The following is a 22,681-nucleotide window of genomic DNA, read 5'->3' on the forward strand; positions in this document are numbered from 1 at the left end:
GATAAAACGAGAGTACAAAATTAAAATTAAAATGACAGTGGCTGTCAGGGAAGTGGCTATTCAACAGAGCACTCTGCAGAAAAGAGTGAGGGAAAAGTGGCTGGGGAGGGAGAATTGACAAGAGTAAACTGCAGACAGGTACATGGAAGAGATAGCAATTGCAATATATGATGTGTTATTAGCTGTCTATCAAAGTTTTGAAAAGATTTTAATTTCTCTAGTACTTTGAGGAAGGTTATTTTAAAGTCACATTCCTGGTTCAGATGATGATTTAGAGTAAAGAAGGAAGATTGGGTTTAACGTCCTGATGTCATTGAGGTCATTAGAGATGGATCACAAGCTCGGATTGTGTCAAGGTTGGGGAAGGATATCGGCTGTGCCCTTTCAAAGCAACCATTCCACCATTTGTCTGAAATGATTTAGGGAAATCGTAGAAAACCTAAATCTGGATGGCTGGACATGGGTTTGAACCATCATCCTGACAAATGGAAGTCCAGTTTGTTAACCACTGCAACACCTTGCACAGTATGGTTTAGAATACATGGCAGTGTTGTGAAGCAGCACAAAGAGCATTTTGCTTTGCTGAGAACAAGTGTTTCTGCTGTGCTGTTCAGATAGTACAGGTTGAAGATAAATAAGAAGTAGTGCAATAATTACGAAGACGATAGAGCAAACACAGGGTTTGATCATCTCTATGCTTACTGGCATTTGGGTATGATAGCTGTTCACAGGCAGGAGTAATATGGTCGAAATCGCACAAATCAAAAATGTATTGCACAGAAGTATCCATTGCCAGTTCCAGACCTCTCATGCACAAGTCCTTGTAGAGTAGGATCACCATAATCTTGATGGAAGTGATGTGATTTGTGGCCATAAAGGCATTTGTGAATCAGATAAGAAATTTCAGTACTGCAGCAGTTGCAAATGAAATTTAACTTGAGATCGATGACTACTACTATTATTATGGAAGCATTTATTCAAATGGTATTAGACAACGTCACAAACAAATAATAGATTTGCTAAAACAGATGATGTGTTCACATCAAGGTAATAGAATCTATCTCCTCTGGTTCAAAGACTACATAAGCTACCCACTATTAATTTTCTCTTGCGCTGGCTGGGTATATAGCGCATTTCCAAGGCAAGCAGGGAGGCAGATGAAACTGAGCGTCCAGGAGGAGCAACTGTCGTGCGCTGCAGCTGGAGCACAGTGTGCGAGAGAGGCGAGTGATGGCTGGACTGCCTTGGTGTTAACACCCGACACTGATCTGCTCTTCGGCCCTCAGGCGTTGATTATGGGGCTTCGTTTCCATCTGCTGGAGTTTCAGTCTTACCGATAGTCTTTCTAGTGAGCATCATTCCAACGACAACCGTGGTTATCGCAAAAATTAAAGAACTGCACAGGCTTGTTCGTTGTATAAAAACTTTCTCAGTTCAGATTCAGATTATGATACTGGTGCTGCTCATTATTTGTCATTAATTAATATTTGACTAAGCCGGAACATGCTAATTGGTTGCAAAAGAGGCATTTTGGTTTTCGTATGTGTATATCAGTGAATGTCCTTTACATTAGTTAAAGATAGATGTGTAATTGTTAAGGTTTTTTACTTGTAATTAAGTTGCGGGCTTATTTTCTTAATTGTATGGCCACTATTTTATTGTGTTTTATTTCCATGTTAAAGACTGTAACGTATTTATAAGGTCGTGGGTAGAAATGTTTCTAATAGCAGATTTCTGTGTGTTCTAGAAGGCTTTCTTGTTCTGGTTTCAATGTTTATGTACCTTGGCCCGGAGGAGTACGTGGGTCGTGTGGGTCCGCTCGGAGAGCAAGAAGGGCATGTGTCCAGAGCAGGACTGCAAAATTCTAAATTCTATTTTCTTCCTGTAATTTAGCACTCTTATTGAGCTATAATTGTATGAGTAGCTTATGCTTAAATGTGTAGTAATTAAGCTTGCAGAAATTTTGCACTCTTATTGAGCTATAGTTGTATGAGTAGCTTATGCTTGAATGTGTGGTAATTAAGCTTGCAGAAATTTTGCTTTGTTCAAGGTTTGCTAAGATAATGTTGAACGTTCAATAATTTCATTAATTGGATAAATATTTTTTTTTAATGCAATTATGCTTGTGTCTTTTTAATGTTGAGTTTTTCAGTACATTTTATTTGAGGGAAAGGTAAACTTTAGCCTGGTTGTGAGGCGAGTTTTTTCTGAGTTCACTTCGAAAGCCTTTGCTTTAATTTTTGGTGTTACTGAAATGGTTTAAAGAGAACATGACAGTGATCGTATTTATTTCAAAATTTGTTTGCTAAAGGCTAAAGAGTGTAATGAATGTAAATTGTACAGTATATTTTTTTGAGTACCAAGGAATGTGAACATGTGCTGAGGAACTACACTATAATAAAATTTATTATATGTGCAAACTTGGGCCTAGTCCTTCCTTGATCAAAAGTGACAGCCTGTTCTAAAGATTTTAAGTCACTGCTACAAATGGTAGCAGAGCGTGGTTCCTCTGTTTGCATTATATTCCTTGGTGCTTTGTTAGCTGTATAAGTAATAGAATTATATTGGGTTGAGGGCCTTGTTCAAAATTCCCTGAGTGTTTCCAGCTCCCGTGCCATGGCAGTTCGCAGTGTGTTGGGCTTAAAGTATCTAAGAAAAGAACCACTGCAGTATGAACTTCGATTAAGAGGCGAAGGAGACGAGGGCAGTGTGGCCAAATTGAGCCAGCAGTTGCGAGGTATATTACACAAGCTTCTAAAAATCACTGCCGGTCCAGTAGGCGAGGTGAGTACCGCATGTGCCGCATGTCTTTCCTTATTGGGTGTTGTAAAAGAAGGCATTGAGGTTTTAGAAGGTTCTAGTCCCTCCCAAGCGCAATTGTTATGGTTACACGCTCTGGTGGATCACATGGCTAATCGAGTTAGTGATATTCAGCTTGTTTGTGAAGGCAATAAATTTCTGAATGATATACGGGTGTTGCAACAAGAATTAATTTCAGTGCAAAGGATCCTATTTACTTATAAATGGCAGGAAGGCGAAGGGAATCAAGGTGTAGAGGAACGTAGAAGGGGCAGTCTGAATACTGCAGTCCAGAGTTCGGAACAGTTTAGTAAACTGCCGAATCCCGTGTTACCACTACTTCAGGGAGTATGTAGCTTATCTGTAAAGGACGTTAATAGTATAAAAGAGCTATTATGGTTGATTGTTAAGTCTCGGAAGGATTAATTTGTCAGTTAATTTATGCATTGGCTGAAGGACAGCTAAGTCGAGTAATTAGTAAATTGTTAAGCCAAGGTGGTTCCTTGTTTTGTCTACGTCAGACAATTTTGAAGGAGTTGTTAGGTGAACGAAGGTACAAGGATCTTGTGGACGATTATTTTTATCATGTTCAGGATAATGATGAGTCATTGTCTGAATATGTCGATAGGGTGAGAACAGCTATGATAGCCCTATGCATTGAAGTAACCGAGGTAGATGCTGTGAGTAGCCTGCTTGAAGGTATGCATCCAGATCGGTCTCAAGTGATCTTTGCAGATAAGCCGCAGTCATTTCATGATTTAGACAGATTGGTAGTGGGAATAGAAAATGTGCAGCATTGTGGTAGTAAGTGCAAAAGAGACCGAACACCTGATACCAACCTTAAAAGCCAGGAATTTAAAAAGGAATTTTCGCAGCGTCAAGGTCTGACTGTGCACTATTTTAGATGTGGGAGTTTTGCACACCTTGTACGTAGTTGCCCTAAACCGCGTGATCATAATAGTTGACGCCAGGAGGCTACCCGGGAGTTGAAGGGAGTTAGGCCTCCCTGCGGGTGTCGTATGGTATGTGCAGGTAATACTTCTCGCCTCCCGTTTGCTTGGGTGTCTGTGGGTTTGGAGCCGGTGCAAGGGTTGCTGGACTCTGGGAGTAGTGTACCCCTCCTAGATTATAAGTGGTATATGGATAATAAGACTCGTGCCAGTTTACCACCCTTACAAATGACCGAAAGTGACTGTAGATCTGTGGCCAACGAACATTTAAATGTTGTGGGTAGTTGTAAATTAAAGATTGGTGTATTTTCATGGCCTTGGTGGTTTTTAATTATTCAGGGCTTGTCCGTATCTGTTTTGCTTGGATATGATTTTCTTGTTAAAATGAGTTGTGTATTAAATCATGCACAAAAGGAATTTTCCTTTAATTTTTGTCGGGGGGTAAAGTTTCAGCTATGTGATCAGAAGAAGCTAAGTAGTGTGTACCATGTGCAGGAAGAGGGTTCCGATTTTGATCTTTGACATCTTTCCTGTGAGCACGCTAGCAAGCTTTTAGATGTGCTTCACCAGTTCCCTGACGTTCTGTCCGAAAATTTAGGAGTGACACATCAGCTGTGTTATAAGATAAGACTCAGGGATTCGAACCCTGTTAGACAGTCACCTTACCGGCCATCCCCTCCTAAGATGAGGGAGTTATCTAAGATTGTAAGTAAGTTGCTAGAGGAAGGGGTTGTTAGACATCAGTGTCGCCGTATGCCTTGCCAATTTTTTTGGTGCCAAAGCCTAATAATAGGGGGTTTAGGCCAGTGGTACACTACCGGTTGTTAAACTAAAAGGTGGTATTAGAATCAGCGCCCTTACCGGACTTGCAGACTTGTTTTATTTGGTTTTCGGAAGCTCAGGTCTTTTCCGTATTGGATTTAAACCAAGCCTATTATCAAATCCCATCGCATGAGGAGTCTAAACCATTAACGGCTTTCTGCACTGATTACAATCTGTACGAATTTAACCGTGTACCGTTTGGGTTGGCTACAGGGGCGGCAGTACTCTCCCAACTGTTAGATTCTGTCTTTGGCGAATTTAAATTCAAATTTGTCTACAACTATCTAGACGACGTGGTGATCTATAGTAAGAATTTTGATGAACATCTTGAACACCTTAAATTAGTGACCACGCCTTTTAGGGAAGCAGGCCTGACCGTAAAACCAGGCAAGGTCACATTAGCAAAAAAGGAAATTTCCTTCTTGGGGCATACTGTGTCAAACCAAGGGGTTAGGATAGATCAGTCTAGAACCAGTGCGAATCACAGGTTTCCTACACCTCGTGACAAGAAAGACGTAGCCCGTTACATTGGTGTGTGCAATTTTTTTTGAAAATTTGTACCGAATTTTGCTGGGTTACTGGTCCCTATAAATCAATTATGGAAAAAATGGGAGAAGTTCCAATGGGGGGATAGCCAATAATCAGTTTTTGAGGCACTTAAACAAGCCATTAGTAATGCGCTATTCCCAACTTCAATTGACCTTTTATTGTACAAACTGACGCATCAAATACCAGTATTGCTGCAGTTTTGTTGCAACTACAGGAAGGGGAATGTCGAACTGTAGCTTTTGCTTCGAGGGTATTGTCTGATCCAGAGCGTAACTATTCTGTTTATGAGCTAGAAGCTTTAGCGGTGTTGTTCACCATTGAAAAATTTAAGTTTTATCTCGAATACCGGAGGTTTCAATTAGAGGTGGACAACCAAGCTCTAAGTTGGGTTTTGGCGAGGCCCTGAAAAATGGGTAGGATAGCACGTTGGGCTATCAGAATATCAGCATTTCAATTTGACATTGTACATATTAAAGGCTCACAAAATTCGGATGCGCTTACCCGAATGTTTGAACAAGAGCAGGAAATCTCCCACGAAGGAGCTTAGCCAGCATCGTTATCCGTGAATAATGCGGAGGTGCCGCAAACTTGAGTAGTAGGGGGAGTGTTGACCAAGATTCCCGACTTGTTTCGAAATCTGAGGGAAGAGCAAGAGAAGGATCCCGACTTGGCAGTGATATGAAGGAAATTGCGCAACGGGCAGGGGTTAGAAGGATATTCCTTGGAAAAGGCATGCTTTGTTATAAAGGGCGACATGATCTGAAATAAAGAATTTGTTTGCCAAAAAGTTTAGTACCCGCAGTGTTCAGGGATTATCACCAATCGGTGTATGGAGGGCACCTAGGAGGTAAGAAAACTTTGGCTAAAATCAATGAACATCTTACCTGGAAAGGGATGGCCCTAGAAGTTTTGAAGCTGGTTAGAGGTTGCAAAGAATGTCAACGTGGAAAACCAGACGTGGGGAGGAGTAAAGGCTATTTGCAATCCACAAGGGAGTTCCAGCCATTACAGAAATTGTTTATTGATTATGTAGGACCCCTCGCGCGAACTAAGGATGGTAACAGGTTCATCCTTGTAGTAGAGGATGCCTTTACTCGGTTTGTTTGGCTGATTCCAAGCCAAAGTATCACTGCTCAGATGAGTATTCAGCATTTGGTATCTATTTTTACCACATTTGGCCCACCACGAAGGTTAGTAAGTGATAATACCCCTGCATTTTGTTCCAGTCAATTCCGTAGGTTTTGCTTTTCACAAGGTATTCGACATTAAAGGGGGGAGATTGATGTGTTCACATTGAGGTAATAGAATCTATCTCCTCTGGTTCATAGACTATGTAAGCTACCCAATATCGATTTTGTCTCGTGCTGGCTGGGTATATAGCGCATTTCCGAGGCAAGCAAGGAGGCAGACGGAACTGAGTGACCAGGAGGAGCAACTGTCGTGCGCTGCAGCTGGAGCACAGTGTGCGAGAGAGGTGAGTGATGGCTGGACTGCCTTGGTGTTAACACCCAACGCTGATCTGCTCTCCGGCCCTCAGGCGTTGGTTATGGGGCTTCGTTTCCATCTGCTGGAGTTTCAGTCTTACCGATAATCTTTCTCGTGAGTATCATTTCAACGACAACTGTGCTTATCGCAAAAATTAAAGAATTGCACAGGCTCATTCATTGTATAAAAACTTTCTCAGTTCAGATTCAGATTATGATACTGGTGCTGCTCATTACTTGTCATTAATTAATATTTGACTAAGCCGGAACATGCTAATTGGTTGCAAAAGAGGCATTTTGGTTTTCGTATGTGTATATCAGTGAATGTCCTTTACATTAGTTAAAGATAGATGTGTAATTGTTAAGGTTTTTTACTTGTAATTAAGTTGCGGGCTTATTTTCTTAATTGTATGGCCACTATTTTATTGTGTTTTATTTCCATGTTAAAGACTGTAACGTATTTATAAGGTCGTGGGTAGAAATGTTTCTAATAGCAGATTTCTGTGTGTTCTAGAAGGCTTTCTTGTTCTGGTTTCAATGTTTATGTACCTTGGCCCGGAGGGCGTCCAAAGCAGGACTGTAAAATTCTAAATTCTATTTTCTTCCTGTAATTTAGCACTCTTATTGAGATATAATTGTCTGAGTAGCTTATGCTTAAATTAATATCTGGTAATTAAGCTTGCAGAAATTTTGCTTTGTTCAAGGTTTGCTGAGATAATGTTGAACGTTCAATAATTTTATTAATTGGGTTTGGTTAAGTTTTTGGAGAGGAAAATAATTTTTATGTATTGTTGAAATATTGATTAATATGGTTATTTGATTTTGAAAGAGAAATTAAAATCTCAAAGTTAATGAATAATAAATGGTGATACAAAAAATTAAATGTATAAAATAAATTACTGTAGTTCAAAAGAAAAATGCCTTTTGCATGCTGCACATTAAGGATTTTTTTTAAATTTATTTATTTATATGGTGCACCCAGATATGTTTCACCATAGTTACAAGGTACCTTCAGTGGGTGTACTGTCTTTTGACATAAAAATATGTACTTTAACTTATCAGTAGCAGAAACAATGAACATCATAGAACAAACCCTGAAATATAACAGCCAACTACCAGATGAACAACTCACAGAAATACACAAATTTCTGAACTGATAAGTGAACAGAACTACCTTTAGTTTAATAGTGAATACTATTTACAAGAAGATAGACTACCAATGGCATCCCCAGCGTCAGATGCCCTACCCAACATTTTCACAAACCACCTAGAAAACCTGATTTTTAAAAACATACTCACAAAGAGTTACAACACACTTTATTGGATTAGATGCACAGGTGATATCCATCATCTAATTGATTAACCTCCACAAAAATTTATCAGTTGCTTGCAGATATAAGCACAGTACATACAAAGATAAGATTAACAATGGAAAAAGAACATGACAACCAAATAAACGTCTTAGGATAACCATAAAAAAGAAAACAATCAGCATAGCTTTGAAATTCACCATAAACCTGCAAGAATGGACACTATCATGTGTTAGACTTCAAATCACCCATACTCACAGAAGCAATCAATATTCAGATACATGCTTTGTAGACTTAATACAGTACAACTCAGCATAGAAAACTACCAGTAAGAACTAGACATCATCTCACAAATAGCAACAAACAGTGGGTGCAGTAGTATCTAGTAACAAAATTAAACAAAAAAATCAAACACCATAAACAGTCAATAAATATGACACACATTCAGCCAAAAAACAAGAGCACAACAAAATACCACACAAACAAGCATACACAGCAACAGAACAACAATGACACAAAGAATATAGGAAAACAGGAAAGAAGGTTCAAGATGGTACATGATGACCTACAAGCACAAACACACAGATTCAATAACAAACATATTCAAAAGACAAGGCATAAACATAGCATATAAAACAGACAGCTCAATCTAAATGTATATTCCAAAAATAACAAAAGATACTGACATCTACCAGAAAATAGGAATATCCTAATTACAATGCAACATGTGATGGAAGATAAGTAGGACAAACCAGCAGAACATTTGACACACGGTACAAAGAACCTATCTGAGCATTGAAATATGGGACAGGACATTCAACTTTTGAAGAACATTTAAGAGAAAATACCCTCAAACCTGCTACAAAAGTGAAAGAAATGAAAATAGTCAGAATAAATATTGAAAGACAGCTCCTAACCTTATAGGAAAATTATCACATACACAAAACAAAGGCTGAAAGGAATATACGACTAAATGACCAAATGAACATGATTCACAATTCACTGTTTACACTGATTAATCATATAATAGACAATAATCCCAACAGATGATCACAAATCTCGACCAGGGTACCGTACATTTAAAACATTCCGCACATTCCTTTTCCGAAATGAACTCAAGTGTCGTTGAAATTCAAACGCCCGCATTAAAGTAATATCATTCCATTTCACTGCTTTAATTTCAAAGTTCAGTTAAAGTATTCATAGCTGGCTACAATATTTAGAATACACAAGCACAAATTAAGAGTGCGAGTTTTGTTACCATATTTTAGCTTACCTGTGACTGCAGCTCAGCTTGGTACACACTAAATTTTACTATTGTTAATTGTTCAAAATCATTTAATTCAAGTTCAAAGTTAAAACTCTTATTTCTAAATTTCGTAGATTCAAGTAGCTCTTGAGACGATTGTTGAGGTAGCCCCAAGACTAACCTTATTTTATTTAATTTCGTAGTGCTTCAGAAGCAAAGTTCACTATTAATTGCAGTCACTAAATTAACTTTCAATTTTCCGGTTTTTTAAATTATTTTGCTAAATTAAGTCAGTGTAGCGAAATTTATTACATCTGACAAACATTCAATTTTCACACAACACGTGTAAACCTTCAGTTGCCACACTTTTAGTGCTAATTATATGTGCATTAACCTTTCTTTTTCAGTTATTATAGTAGTTGTCCACAGGACTGGCGATCGTAATTTTCCCCAAATCTCAAATATCTAATTAATGCCAGTTAATTATTAACGTAACGACCACACATTTACTTTCTTTATTAACTTTACCCTTTTTCAATTAATTTCCACCAATTTCATTTGCATTTTTCCTTTCATTTAGATGTAATCCTTCCTCCCTCTTTACCGATAGATTAACTTCGGTGAAGATTGCTTTTTCCAAATTTCCATTAGGTACATGCGGTTTAATTTTTCACTGTCATTAAGGTCGATAAGTGAGGGGGAGGTTACAAGTTCAACAGAAGGAAGGTGGATTAAGGCTTAACATTTTTTCAACAGGATATTACGATGGAACACAGGACAAGGACAAGGAAGGATATCAAATGCACCCTTACAGAGAAAGTGCCTTGGTGTTCTCATGTTTTGCACAGTGCCTTGCGGAGCATATGTTTGGATGTGAAGACAGATGAATTTTAGTACTTACCGGAGGTTCTTGTTTAACAGATATGTACTCTATCTCTTGCTTAGGAAATGTGTGTGGTTCAGCCTCCACCTGAAACAAAGGAAATGAGTTAAGTACAGATGACATCCACATTACAAGAAGCACATATAAAAGCAGTCTACATAACACAAATGAATATATTGTGACAATTGAAAGTTTTTGCTACAGCAGAACTCAAATCCACATATCTCGAACTTTGTGATTGGGTGATTTTATTTTATTTATTTACTTACACGTCAAGTTCCGTAGGACCAAATTGAGGAGCAAATCTCCAAGGTCATGGAACATGTCACTACATGAACATACAACATAAAAGTAATAACAGATAAAAATAAATGTTCATGAACCTGAAAAAAAGTCAGTCCATAAGTTTAAGTAAACGCTATCAGCAATACAATAAGAATCAGCTTAATTTTTCAAGGAACTCCTCGACAGAATAGAATGAGTGACACATGAGGAAACTCTTCAGTTTCAATTTGAAAGCGCGTGGATTACTGCCAAGATTTTTGAATTCGAGTGGCAGTTTATTGAAAATGGATGCAGCAGTATACTGCACACCTTTTTGCACAAGAGTTAAGGAAGTCCGATCCAAATGGAGGTTTGATTTCTGCTGTGTATTAACCGAGTGAAAGCTGCTTATTCTTGGAAATAAACTAATATTGGTAACAAGAAAGGACAATAAGGAATATACATATTGAGAGGCCAATGTCAAAATACCCAGACTTGTGAACAGAGATCGACAAGAGGTTCGTGAACTCACACCACTTATTGCCCAAACCGCCCATTTCTGAGCCTAAAATATCCTTCTAGAATGGGAAGAGTTACCCCAAAACATAATACCATACGACATAAGTGAATGAAAATAAGCAAAGTAGACTAATTTACATGTTGAAGTATCACTCACTTTTGATACCATTCGAATAGTGAAAATGGCAGTATTAAGTCTTTGAACAAGATCCTGAACGTGGGCTTTACACGACAGCTTACTATCTATCTGAACACCTAGAAATTTGAACTGTTCAGTTTCACTACTCATATGCCCATTCTGTGAGATAAAGACGTCAGGTTTTGTTGAATTGTGTGTTAGAAACTGTAAAAACTGAGTCTTACTGTGATTTAACATTAGTTTATTTTCTACAAGCCATGAACTGAGATCATGTACTGCACTACTTGAAACTGAGTAAATTTTGCAGACATCCTTTACTACCAAGCTAGTGTCATCAGCAAACAGAAATATTTTAGAGTTACCCATAATACTAGAGGGCATATCATTTATATAAATAAGGAACAGGAGTGGCCCCAACACTGATCCCTGGGGCACCTCCCACTTGACAGTACCCCACTCAGATCCCACATCACAGCCGTTATCAACATTGTGAATAATGACCTTTTGCTGCCTGTTGCTAAAGTGAGAGGTAAACCAATTGTGAGCTACTCCCCTTATTCCGTAATGGTCCAACTTCTGGAGCAATATTGTGAGATCAACTCAGTCAAATGCCTTTGTTAAATCAAAAAATACACCAAGCATTCGAAACGTTTTGTTTAGCCCATCCAGTACCTCACAGAGAAAAGAGAATATAGCATTTTCAGTTGTCAAACGACTTCTAAAGCCAAACTGTACATTTGATAGCAAATCGTGTGATATAAAATGATCAATTAACCTTACATACACAACCTTTTTGATAACTTTTGCAAACACTGATGGCATAGAAATAGGTCTAAAATTATCTACATTATCCCTTTCTCCCTTTTTATAAAGCGGATTTACTACTGAGTACTTTAATTGCTCAGGAAATTGACCATTCCTAAAGGAAAAATTACAAATACAGGGCTAACATGTGCAGCACAGCACCATGACCTATTCTAATCTGCTGTGTTTTAATAACTTAATCAAAACAGCACATTTGCAGTCTGATGAAAAATAAGGGATGAATGTACAAAACTGCAGCTTACATACGACATCATCATAAAGATTCCATCTGAGGGTTGTACAGTTCACAACTGGAATGCCACTTGGGCAAAATTGTCACGAGCACTGAGGCAATCATTGCACCGACACACCACGTGGAACATATCTGCTTGGTAAAACACCCTGTCTTGCTGCGTGAAGAAATCCATAACTGCTTGCTGCACGCTGTCACCCGACAGGAATTGTCATCCTTTCGAGGTTTTCTTATGGATTTGAATACACAATTATTGCACAGGGAGAGATCAGGACTATAGGGTGGATTCCCAAGTGTCCCCCACTCGAGTCAACGTAACCTCTGTGCACCTCGATCCTGTTTGCACACATTAGGTAACAACATCCCCACAGATCACTTTTTCGTATTTACCGCACATGTGTCAGAAAGATACGAATGCCACCCTAACCACCTGCCTATACGTCACATGTATACTGCAGCAACGTCTTCAAATAGAAACGTTTTGACTGCCCCTTATATTTTATGAAATATGATTCTAAGTACTGCATGCATTAATATATATTCTTAAGTTTTTTTTCAAATAATACCTCCTAAGACTGTTGTAAAGCTGCTGGGCATAGCTGCCTGCTACACAGCTCAGTTTCTTCAGTGACTTGGGCTTAGGTAGTCTTTACATTTATTAACCTTCAAACATCTGTTGTGCCCAAATAGACAGTTTTACAGATAAATGACCTTGTTGGGGAGCACAGCAGACAAATATCTGTATTTTACAATCATTTTTCCTCTGTTTTAACTAGTAGCATTGGGGCACCTCCACTGTTAGATCCATGGGTGCAGTTGATGACTCAGATTCGCTATGTCCACACATTTTAGAAGTTTTTGATTCAGTAGGTACATTTTCATGGATCCATAGCTACAGGTGTGATACTCATAACACAGAATGTTACCCTGCAGGAAGAATGACTTACAGGCACTGAATTTTATCTATCTTGTACTCAGGGGCAGGTACTAGACTTAGCACTGCTCACATTATACATCAACAGTTTAACGGATAGAATTGAATTGAATTGAATTTTATTTGATCCTGTAAGATTACATTGTGTACAGTAAATGCACGTGTAATATAGGACATGTCAAAGTATTAAAATTCTTTATCAATTATTTTTCTACACCTTTAGCTTACATTTTTACATCACTGATAATGAGTAACAATATATACAAACTTAACGGCATAAGTATTCTGCAACACTGTAAAACTCTTTTTCAATGAGATAGTCTTTAAGTTTCTTTGTAAATTCATTGTGAAGTACACAATCTTGCAGGGTTTTGGGCAGACTTCTTAGTAGTCTGATACCAGAGTACTGGGGTCCTTTTTCTAGCATTGCCAGTCAGTGGGGTATGCTCCGTACTTCATTCTTCTTTCTTGTATTGTGGGTGTGTACACTAGCATTTGTAATCCAGTCCTCACTACCTTTTGTGATGTACATTATTGTTTTGTATATATATAATGATGAAAAAGTTAAGATACCTAAATTCTTGAAACAGTTTCTGCATGTTTCAGAGGTCTTTCTTCTTAAAATGGTCCTAATTGCTTTTTTTTGTAATGTGAACACTCGTTTTGTCTCTTGTTTGTTTGAGTTTCCCCACACCGTCACTCCATACTGTAAGTATGGTTCGAAAAGTCCATGATACGCTGTACACAGAAGGTTCTTGTCTGAATACTGTGATAGCTGCATCATTAAGAATATGACAGAGCTCAGTTTCTTACAGACATTATTAATATGTTTTTTCCATTTCAGTTCATTATCCACAAGAATACCTAAGAATCTAGCAGATTCTACTTCTTCCAGCCTTGTTCCGTCAACCTCTAAATCCATGTCTACAGCCTTTTCCTTGTTTTTAAACACTGCATACATAGTCTTTTTTAGATTTATAACCAGTTCATTTTCCAACAGCCATTGAGCTGTGACATTTGCAGATATGTATGCTCTTCTCTCAAGCTGTTCCATATTTTGGTCACTATTTAGTATTGTCATGTCATCAGCATACAATATTTTCTTTTCTTCCTCCTCAACACCTATATCATTAACAAATACATTAAATAACAATGGCCCCATTACCGAACCCTGTGGCACTCCATATTTGATGGATTTGGTTTCTGATTGGTACGAGTTTCCTAATGATACATACTGCTTGCGGTTGCACAAGTATGATTTTATCCATTCACCTGGTTGCCCCCGAATGCCATAGTTGCTTAATTTTTGTATCAGCATTTCATGGTCAATGGTGTCAAATGCCTTTGAAAGATCCAGAAACATTGCAGAGACAACCTTTTTCTCATCTAAGGACTGTAAAATGTATTCTGTTAGACTGACAATTGCTGATTCTGTAGATTTACCCTTTCTGAAACCATGTTGTGAGGTCATGAGAATGTTATGTTTGTCCAAATAGTTAACTAATCTGGTATACATAAGCATTTCTAGGATTTTTGAGAAACCTGATATCAGTGAAACTGGTCTGTAGTTGTTGGGATCATCCTTACACCCTTTCTTGTACATTGGCACTACCTTCGTTATCTTCAGTTTTTCTGGAAAAATTGCATCTCTGAAAGAACAGTTTGCTATGTTCAGCAGTGGTGTTATTATCTCCTCACATACCAGCTTTATTACATGATTTGATATTTCATCATCACCAGCTGATTTCTTGGACTTCAGTTTCTGTATAGTTTTCCGCAATTCATCTTCCGTGACTGGTCTTAAGAACATAGTACTGCATGATCTTTTTGGTACCTTAATACCCTTCTGTTTTTGACTATTTCTTTCCAATTTTAGGTTTTCTACTACACTGATATAGTTATTATTCAGTATGTTTGCTATTTCCATACCATCTGTGACCACTGTGTTGTCTACTTTAATTGACCTAATACCTTCTTCTTTGTTTGACCCATCTTTTTCCTTTCTTTCAGCATTGATTGCATTCCAAGCTGCCTTTGCCTTGTTTTTTGAGTTCGCTATAGTGGTGTCAATTGCTCTTGCTTTCGCTTCTCTTATTGTTTTTCTATACTTCTTTTTTAACATTTTATAGTTTTCAGCTTCACCCATCCGTCTCACATCCTGAAGCTTCCTTCGCTGTTCTAGTATTTCACTCGTAATCCACTGTGTTTGATCTTGATGCCTTTCTTGTCTCTTTACTTTGGGTAATGCTACATTAAAATGGTACTTAATTGTTGAAATAAATGCATCATATTTTTCATTTACATTCTGGGCCTGTAGGGTTTCATTCCAGGTTTCCTTGCTTAACATTGTTCTAAAGATGTTGATATTTTGTTCACTGATGATCCTAATTTCTTTGGTTGTTTGTTTTGGTTCTGATACTGTGTCATTACTTCTGCAAAAGCTGATTAGTTGTCCATGATGATCAGATATTTCTGTCTGAACTACATGTGTCTCATAGTTACACATATTAGTAATTATGTTATCAATAATTTCTCACTTTGTGCAGTCACTCTTGTTGGTGCAGTTATTGTCACTTTCATGTTATGCTGTATTAACAATTCTTCAAAATCCTGTCTTATTTTTGTGTCTTTTCCCATGTTGAAGTCTCCACATATAATAAGATTTCTCTTCATATTCATTCTCAATAAGCTAGCAACTTTTTTAGAAAGATGCTAATATTGCCACATGGTGACCTGTACACACAAAACACTCTAAAATCCTCTGCCACTATACCAGTAACTTCAAAGTCTTTTTCTCTAGCTATGGGAAATGTAGCAGCTTCACTGTTTACATTCTTTGATAGAGTACCTGTTTTAATATATATACAAACGCCACCACCCTTATATTTAGATCTGCAGAAGTAACTAGCTAGTTTGTAGTCCTTTACTGCCACATTATGTATTTTACTTTCAGTTAGTCCATGTTCACTTATGCATAATATGTCTGGTCTTACTTCACTCAGGAGTACTTCTGCTTCTAATTTTTTGTTACCAAAGTATTGAATATTTTGATGAAGTACTTTTATGTAATTTTTCTTTTGTTGGTTTACATGTTGTGAGCTGTATTCTGGGGCAAATTTTTTAGTATCGTCTTTTTTTGTATGGTGCTTATATTTTTCTTTTCCAGCTGGAGTGTACGATTTTTCATCCCCTTCAGGCCATATTAGTTTCCCTTGCATCTAATGATTTTGCAGACATCTGCAAACATTCTGCTGAACGTTACAGACCCCAGTCTATTTAAATGCAAGCCATCCTTCGCTAGTGAGTTTTTACATAGGAATTTGTTTGGGTCTATAAAAATTGCCCCAAGACGATCACATTGTTCTTTAAGAGCACAGTTTATTTTGGCGATATATTTTTCACTCACCGACCTTCTGTTTATGATTCCGCTAAGTATCAGACGAGATCCTGCATACATATTTCTTGCAGTACGAATCATGTTTCTTGTTTCGCTTGCCATTTCTTCCTCACTGCTGCTCCTTAACGAATTCATCCCAACATGTATAAACACCCCATTATAGTTATGTCTGGTTTCAGAATCTGGTTCTGTAGTATCTTGTCTTGCATTTACCATATTTTTAAAATGTTTACCGAGTTGATGCGTTCTAATACCAGGTCGTACGTCGATCTTGCAATTGGGGACAGCGATATTCTTCAGCAGCGTATCGCCAATTATTAAAAAGTCATTTTCCTTTTGTTGTGTATCTGTCGCCTTGTTTTTCCTTTTGCTGTATGTCACCACCTTCCATTTATATTTATCTTCCGGTTTTTGGCTTACAGAGTTTACCGAGACATCAACGGGAACACTTGAAATGTTGTTTTTAAAGTACGATCGGTCATTCGTATTTTCGCGATCTTCTTGCTTTTCCGTTTGATGGTTTTTACACACACAGGACTTCTTTTCTTGTATTAATGTATCGTTTTCTTTCTTGATGGTTGAAAGTTCGGTTTTTAATGCCTCAATGTCACTTCGTAGTAACTTTATAATTTCGTTTTTTGTATCAACTGCACTTACAAGATCGGCCGTTTCGTCACGTAAACAACCGTGACATGTCCACGGAAAATCATCGCTGACGAACTTTAGATTTACTTTCGCGCTCTTTTCGTGTAACCAGAAGTTGCATTTGATACACAGAATACCCTTCATCACACGCTTTTTACATTCTCTACACGAAGAACTGTTCATTTTTTGCCTTTTTAACGAGAGAGAAGCGTCACTACACTTTCCTATAGCTGCAGAGTGAACTTGTTGCTAATAACAGGCAACTCTACCAAAAAGAGTCATTTGATAAAAACTGTAGCAACATCCAGTCACATCTAAAAAATTCTCAATCTTGTACAAACCGAGAAAAGTTGTGCACTTCATGAAACAAAATAACACAGCAACCTTTTACTGCAGGTTTAATGAGTCACAGCTAAGATCAGATTTTGAGTCACCTGTTTCCTAAACTCTTTATATCCCTTGTTCTTCAATATTAACATTTTTATATGTTGAAACAGCACACTTCGAGCTATATGGTTTAGAAGATAAGTTGCTATTTCTGTTATAAAAGTAACTCGAAAGTTCCAGCCTCCATTATATCTGTGATGGCCTCAGTTCTGGTAGATGTTAAATGCTGACAACAATATAGGACCTAAAACCAATACATTCATTGCCTGTTTAATACTTTGAGAAAGATACATTTCCAAAGCCCATTATTTCAATGTGCTTGTCAAATCATATTTACAATACATTTTAAAAAGAACATTTGTTTCTCTTTTGAGGTAAACGTGAATTTATTTTGTACAGCTTTCTGTATTTTATATTTTTCAACTGGTATACCTGTCAAGTTGTATTTTGGCACAAATAAAAATTACTGAGTAACACCTGGTTGGCTGGATCGAAAAGGAAGTACATTCAAAAATCACTATCTTGAACCCTAGTGATTATTATTACATTATTGGAAACTTTGGGACTTGGATCAGGTGTACATGTTGCTGTTAAAGATCCCAAGAAACCTTCTTCTGCAAGGCACTTTCAGTTCCAGCCTTCAAACAGGATATTAATTACAAAAAACCGAAATGTCAGAGCATTTTACTATTCAAGGGGAACAAAGTTATAACACTGATACAGGAACTGATAAAAGTATCTGCAATAAGGGTAAATCCTAGGTAGGAGTAAAAGCAGCAGAGGTATGTAAAGGTGTTACGGTAAAACCAGAAAAAAAATCTCAGGTAACAGTTCTTTTACAGGACCACTATGGACCAGGTTGAATTGACATTAATTTATTTATTTATTTACACATCAAGTGCCGTAGGACGAAATACAGGAGAAAATCTCCAAAGTCATGGAACATGTCACTACATGTAATTACAACGTTAAAGTAATAACAGACAAAAATAAAATGTTTATGAGCCCAAAAAAGTCAAACCATAAATAAATGCAATCAACAATAAAACAATAACCAGCTTAATTTTTCAAGGAACTCCTTGACAGAATAGGATTGACCCATGGGGAAACTCTTCATTTCTGATTTGAAAGTGCATGGATTATTGCTAAGATTTTTGAATTCGAGCGGTAGCTTATTGAAAATGGATACAGCAGTATACTGCACACCTTTCTGCACAAGAGTTAATGAAGTCCGATCCAAATGCAGGTTTGAGTTATGCCAGGTATAAACTGAGTGAAAGCTGCTTATTCTTGTGAATAAGCTAATATTGTTAACAACAAATGACAGTATGGAATACATATATTGAGAAACCCGATGTCAAAATATGTAGACTCGTGAACAGGGTCGACAAGAGGTTCATGAACTTACACCACTTATTGCCCAAACCATCCGTATCTGAGCCAAAAATATCCTTTTAGAATGGGAAGGGTTACACCAAAATATAATAACACACGACATAAGCGAATGAAGATAAGCAGAGTAGCTTGTTGTCACTCGCCGATCTTTCAAAGTGCTGCCGCACAGTTATGCATGTCCTCTACATGCGGCGCTGTCTGCCAGCCATGCAGCAGCAGCGCCACCTAAGTGGCCAGCCAGCCAGCGGCCGCTACACTTGGGCTCAGTTATGATTTGACTGTTGAAGTGTACACTCGTCTTACTCTGTTTACTTAATCTGTGACTTTCATGTATCGCGTATTCCTTGAAATATATTTGTTCAACTTGAAGTTATTACAATTGGCGACGAGGTAGTGATTTTTCTTTTCCATCGTTGATCCACATGTTTCCATGGCTACTTTAGAGCAACTATTGAAAGGTCTCATAGAACAGCAAATGCTTCTCACAAATACGATTTGTGATTTCATCATCGTTGTCTCTACCTACATTTCCTCCTTACGACAAGATGGCGGAAGACTGGTCTGATTACGTGTTCGACAGCACTTCTTGGCATTTCATGTCGCGGACGAACAAATGTAAGTCTCTGTTCCTTTCATGGATTTCACCTCAAATGTATCGGTTGTTGTCACAATTGGCTCCTTTGAAAGATCCTGCATCTTTGTCCCTTACTGAAATGTGCTCACTTCTGTCCGTCTATTTTCAAAAGCAAACGCATGTGGTAGCCTCTCATGTTGCCTTTTATCGTTGTCAAAAACAACTGACTCAACCCTATCGCACTTGGGCTGCTGAACTTCACGGCCTCAGTGGAAAGTGTCAATTTGTTACTGAAGTTCACAAAGAATCCTACACCATTTTCATGGTACGGGATGCTATTATCCGATCGGCGCCGGACAAAGAAGTTAGGCAACGTGCCCTTCAGTTGGCAAATCCGACTCTAGATTACGTCCTATCCATCGCTCACTCTTTTGAAATTTCTCGCACCGCTGGGGCGCAAATAGAGGCACGGGGCAGCGTCGGGGAAATACAACCTCTGTGCGATGTTGACGAAGTGTGTGGCATGTCCCCACCGGCCGACGTGGCCGCAGTACGCTCCCAAGCGCAGCCTCAGCCTAACCATAAACAAACCTCTAAGAAACTGCAACAAAACCCAAGGCAACTTTTTTCATGTCCGCTCTGTTTTACGAAATATTCATGAGAAGATTGTACACAATGTGGGCCATGTGTCACAAATGCAAAAAAAAAAAAAAATGGTCATGTGTCATCCGTTTGCAAATCCGACCACATATATGATGTTCATGAACATGACGCTGATTCTGATTCTGTGTTGTCTGTCAATTGTACTTCTTCCCTTTCAGGGAAGTTGTTCCTCACTGTCCAAATCATTGGTCAGGATGTTTGCATGCAGGTGGATACTGGTTCTGCTGCCACTATCATCAATTCTCAGACGTATCTTCAGTTGGGTTCTCCAATCCTATCACCTGTCACTTGGCAATTACGGACTTAAAATAAACAGAAGATTTCTCTCTTGGGATAATTTGATGCTGAGGTATCTTACAAATCTGTCGTTTGCACTGTTCCCATACTTGTGGTCGACCATAATAAGGTGGAGAATCTTTTTGGTTTCGATGCCTTTGGCGTTTTTGGGTTCTCCATAGATGACTCTGTCAATACCGTCTCTGATGCTCAATTGGATTCCTTGTCGATGACATTTTTGTCCCTTTTTTCTCCTGGGTTAGGCCGTGCAATAGACTTTGATGCTCATATCACACTCAAACCCACTGCTCGGCCTAAGTTTTTTTGGGCTCGGCCCATTCCTGTGGCCCTTCGTGATCAGGTCAAACGGGAGCTGGATCATCTCACTGCTTCAGGGGTCTTACTTCCTCTTACTTCCAGTGAGTGGTCCTCTCCTGTCGTTGCTAAGCCAAATGGTGATATTCGTCTCTGTGGCAATTTCAAAGCCACTGTAAATGCTCAATGCCTTATCGACACTTACTCTATGCCTCGACCTGAAGAATTGTTCACTAAACTTGCTGGAGGCCAGTATTTCTCTAAACTTGACCGGTCAGAAGCTTATCATCAACTTCCTCTCAATGCTGCTTCCCGGCAGTTTCTGGTCCTTAACACGCCATTCGGCCTCTGTCAATACCAACGATTGCCATTCGCGGTTGCCAGCACCCCTGCTCTCTTTCAGCGATTCTTGGAACAATTATTGCTCACTGTCCCTGGGTGTATAAATTACGAGAGCGTCATTGTTGTCACTGGCTCCACCACTGACGAACATCTTCAAAATCTCCGCACACTTTTTCATGTCTTACAGACTGCCGGTCTTAAGTATAATCTTCAGAAATCAAAATTTTTTCAGGCATCCATCACGTACTTGCGGTTTCAGCTCTCTCGGGATGGTATTTGTCCGCTTCAGCAAACTGTCGCTGCGATCGATGCATTTCCTCGCCCTACAAATGTTAAGGAACTGCAGGCCTTATTGAGGAAAATAGCATACTATCACAAGTTTTTACCATCTGCTGCTTCGGTGGCTCAGCCGTTGCATCGCCTGTTGCATAAGAACACGCCTTTTCACTGGTCCACATCATGTGATGTGGCTTTCCAGAAATTGAAGACTATGCTGAAACAAGCCCTGTGGCTGGCTACTTATCGACCTGGCCAACATCTTCTTCTTGCCATGGACGCATCTCAATATGGGGTCAATGCAGTCCTCGCGCACCGTTTTTCTGACGGTTCTGAACAACCCATTGGTTATGCCTCCAACATGCTCATGCTCATGGACGCCCAACAAAAGTATTCTCAAATTGAAAAAGAAGCTTTGGCCATTATTTATGCACTCCATAAGTTTGGTGTTTTTCTCTATGGATCCAAATTTCATCTTGTTACGGCTCACAAACCACTTGTTTCTTTGTTTCATCCATCAACGTCACTTCCCGACAAGGCTGCACACCGCCTCCAGCGTTGGGCTCTTTACTTGTCTCGTTTCAATTATGACATTCATTTCCGGTTGACGGCTCAACATGCGAATGCTGATGCACTGTCTCACCTTCCCATGGATCCTGATCTGGCATTCGATAGGGACGAACTTTTGTGTTTCCACCTGGATGTTGCCAAGCAGCGGGTTGTGGACGGGTTCCCCATCACCGGGGACCGGCTGGCGGCTGCTACGGGTTCTGACCCTACCCTCTCGCGGGTTTTATGCTGTATTCAGAAGGGTTGGCCATATCGTCCGTCCGCTAAGACTTCTGATCCGTTGCAGAACTACCACACGTTTCGTTACTGCCTCACGGCTAGGGATGGTGTTATCCTCCTTTCCACCGACAATGCTTCGCCGCGTGTAGTGGTACCTGCATCTTTGCGTGCTTCGCTCTTGCGCCTCCTTCACCAAGGGCACTGGGGTGTGTCTCGCACAAAATCTCTGGCGCGCCGTCATGTGTACTGGCCCAGCATCAAATCTGAAATTGCACACATGGTCGCTGCCTGTGGCCCTTGTGCGTCACAGGCCACCGCCCCGAAGTCATCGTCACCGTGGCCTTCGCCTGAGAAGCCATGGAAGCGTATTCATGCTGACTTCGCGGGACCTTTTTTAGGTACTTATTGGCTTCTCGTTATTGACGCCTACTCTAACTTCCCTTTCATTGTCCGTTGCATGTCGCCTACCACCGCGGCAACCAACAATGCTCTAGCTCGCATTTTCCCTTTGGAAGGCCTTCCCTCTACTCTTGTTACTGATAATGGTCCCCAATTTGCCTCTTCCGATTTTGCGGATTTTTGTGCCCATCACGGCGTATGCATGTCACGGCCCGTCCGTTCCATCCACAGTCAAACAGTGAGGCTGAATGACTGGTCCACACA

At 39.2% G+C, this 22,681-nt stretch overlaps 1 protein-coding gene across 7 annotated transcripts in view; it reads right to left on the minus strand.

Moving 5' to 3' along the window:
• The window catches only part of LOC124717375 (zinc finger protein 501-like), a 442,600-nt gene that overhangs the window by 368,217 nt on the left and 51,702 nt on the right, over positions 1–22,681 (minus strand). For all 7 annotated transcript variants that reach the window (XM_047244212.1, XM_047244217.1, XM_047244213.1 and 4 more), the window contains exon 4: positions 10,065–10,133. In XM_047244212.1, coding sequence (XP_047100168.1) covers positions 10,065–10,133 — 69 coding nt within the window. The remainder of the gene's footprint in view (positions 1–10,064; positions 10,134–22,681) is intronic.

Source organism: Schistocerca piceifrons, chromosome 9 (assembly GCF_021461385.2).
Source record: "Schistocerca piceifrons isolate TAMUIC-IGC-003096 chromosome 9, iqSchPice1.1, whole genome shotgun sequence".
NCBI lineage: Eukaryota > Metazoa > Arthropoda > Insecta > Orthoptera > Acrididae > Schistocerca > Schistocerca piceifrons.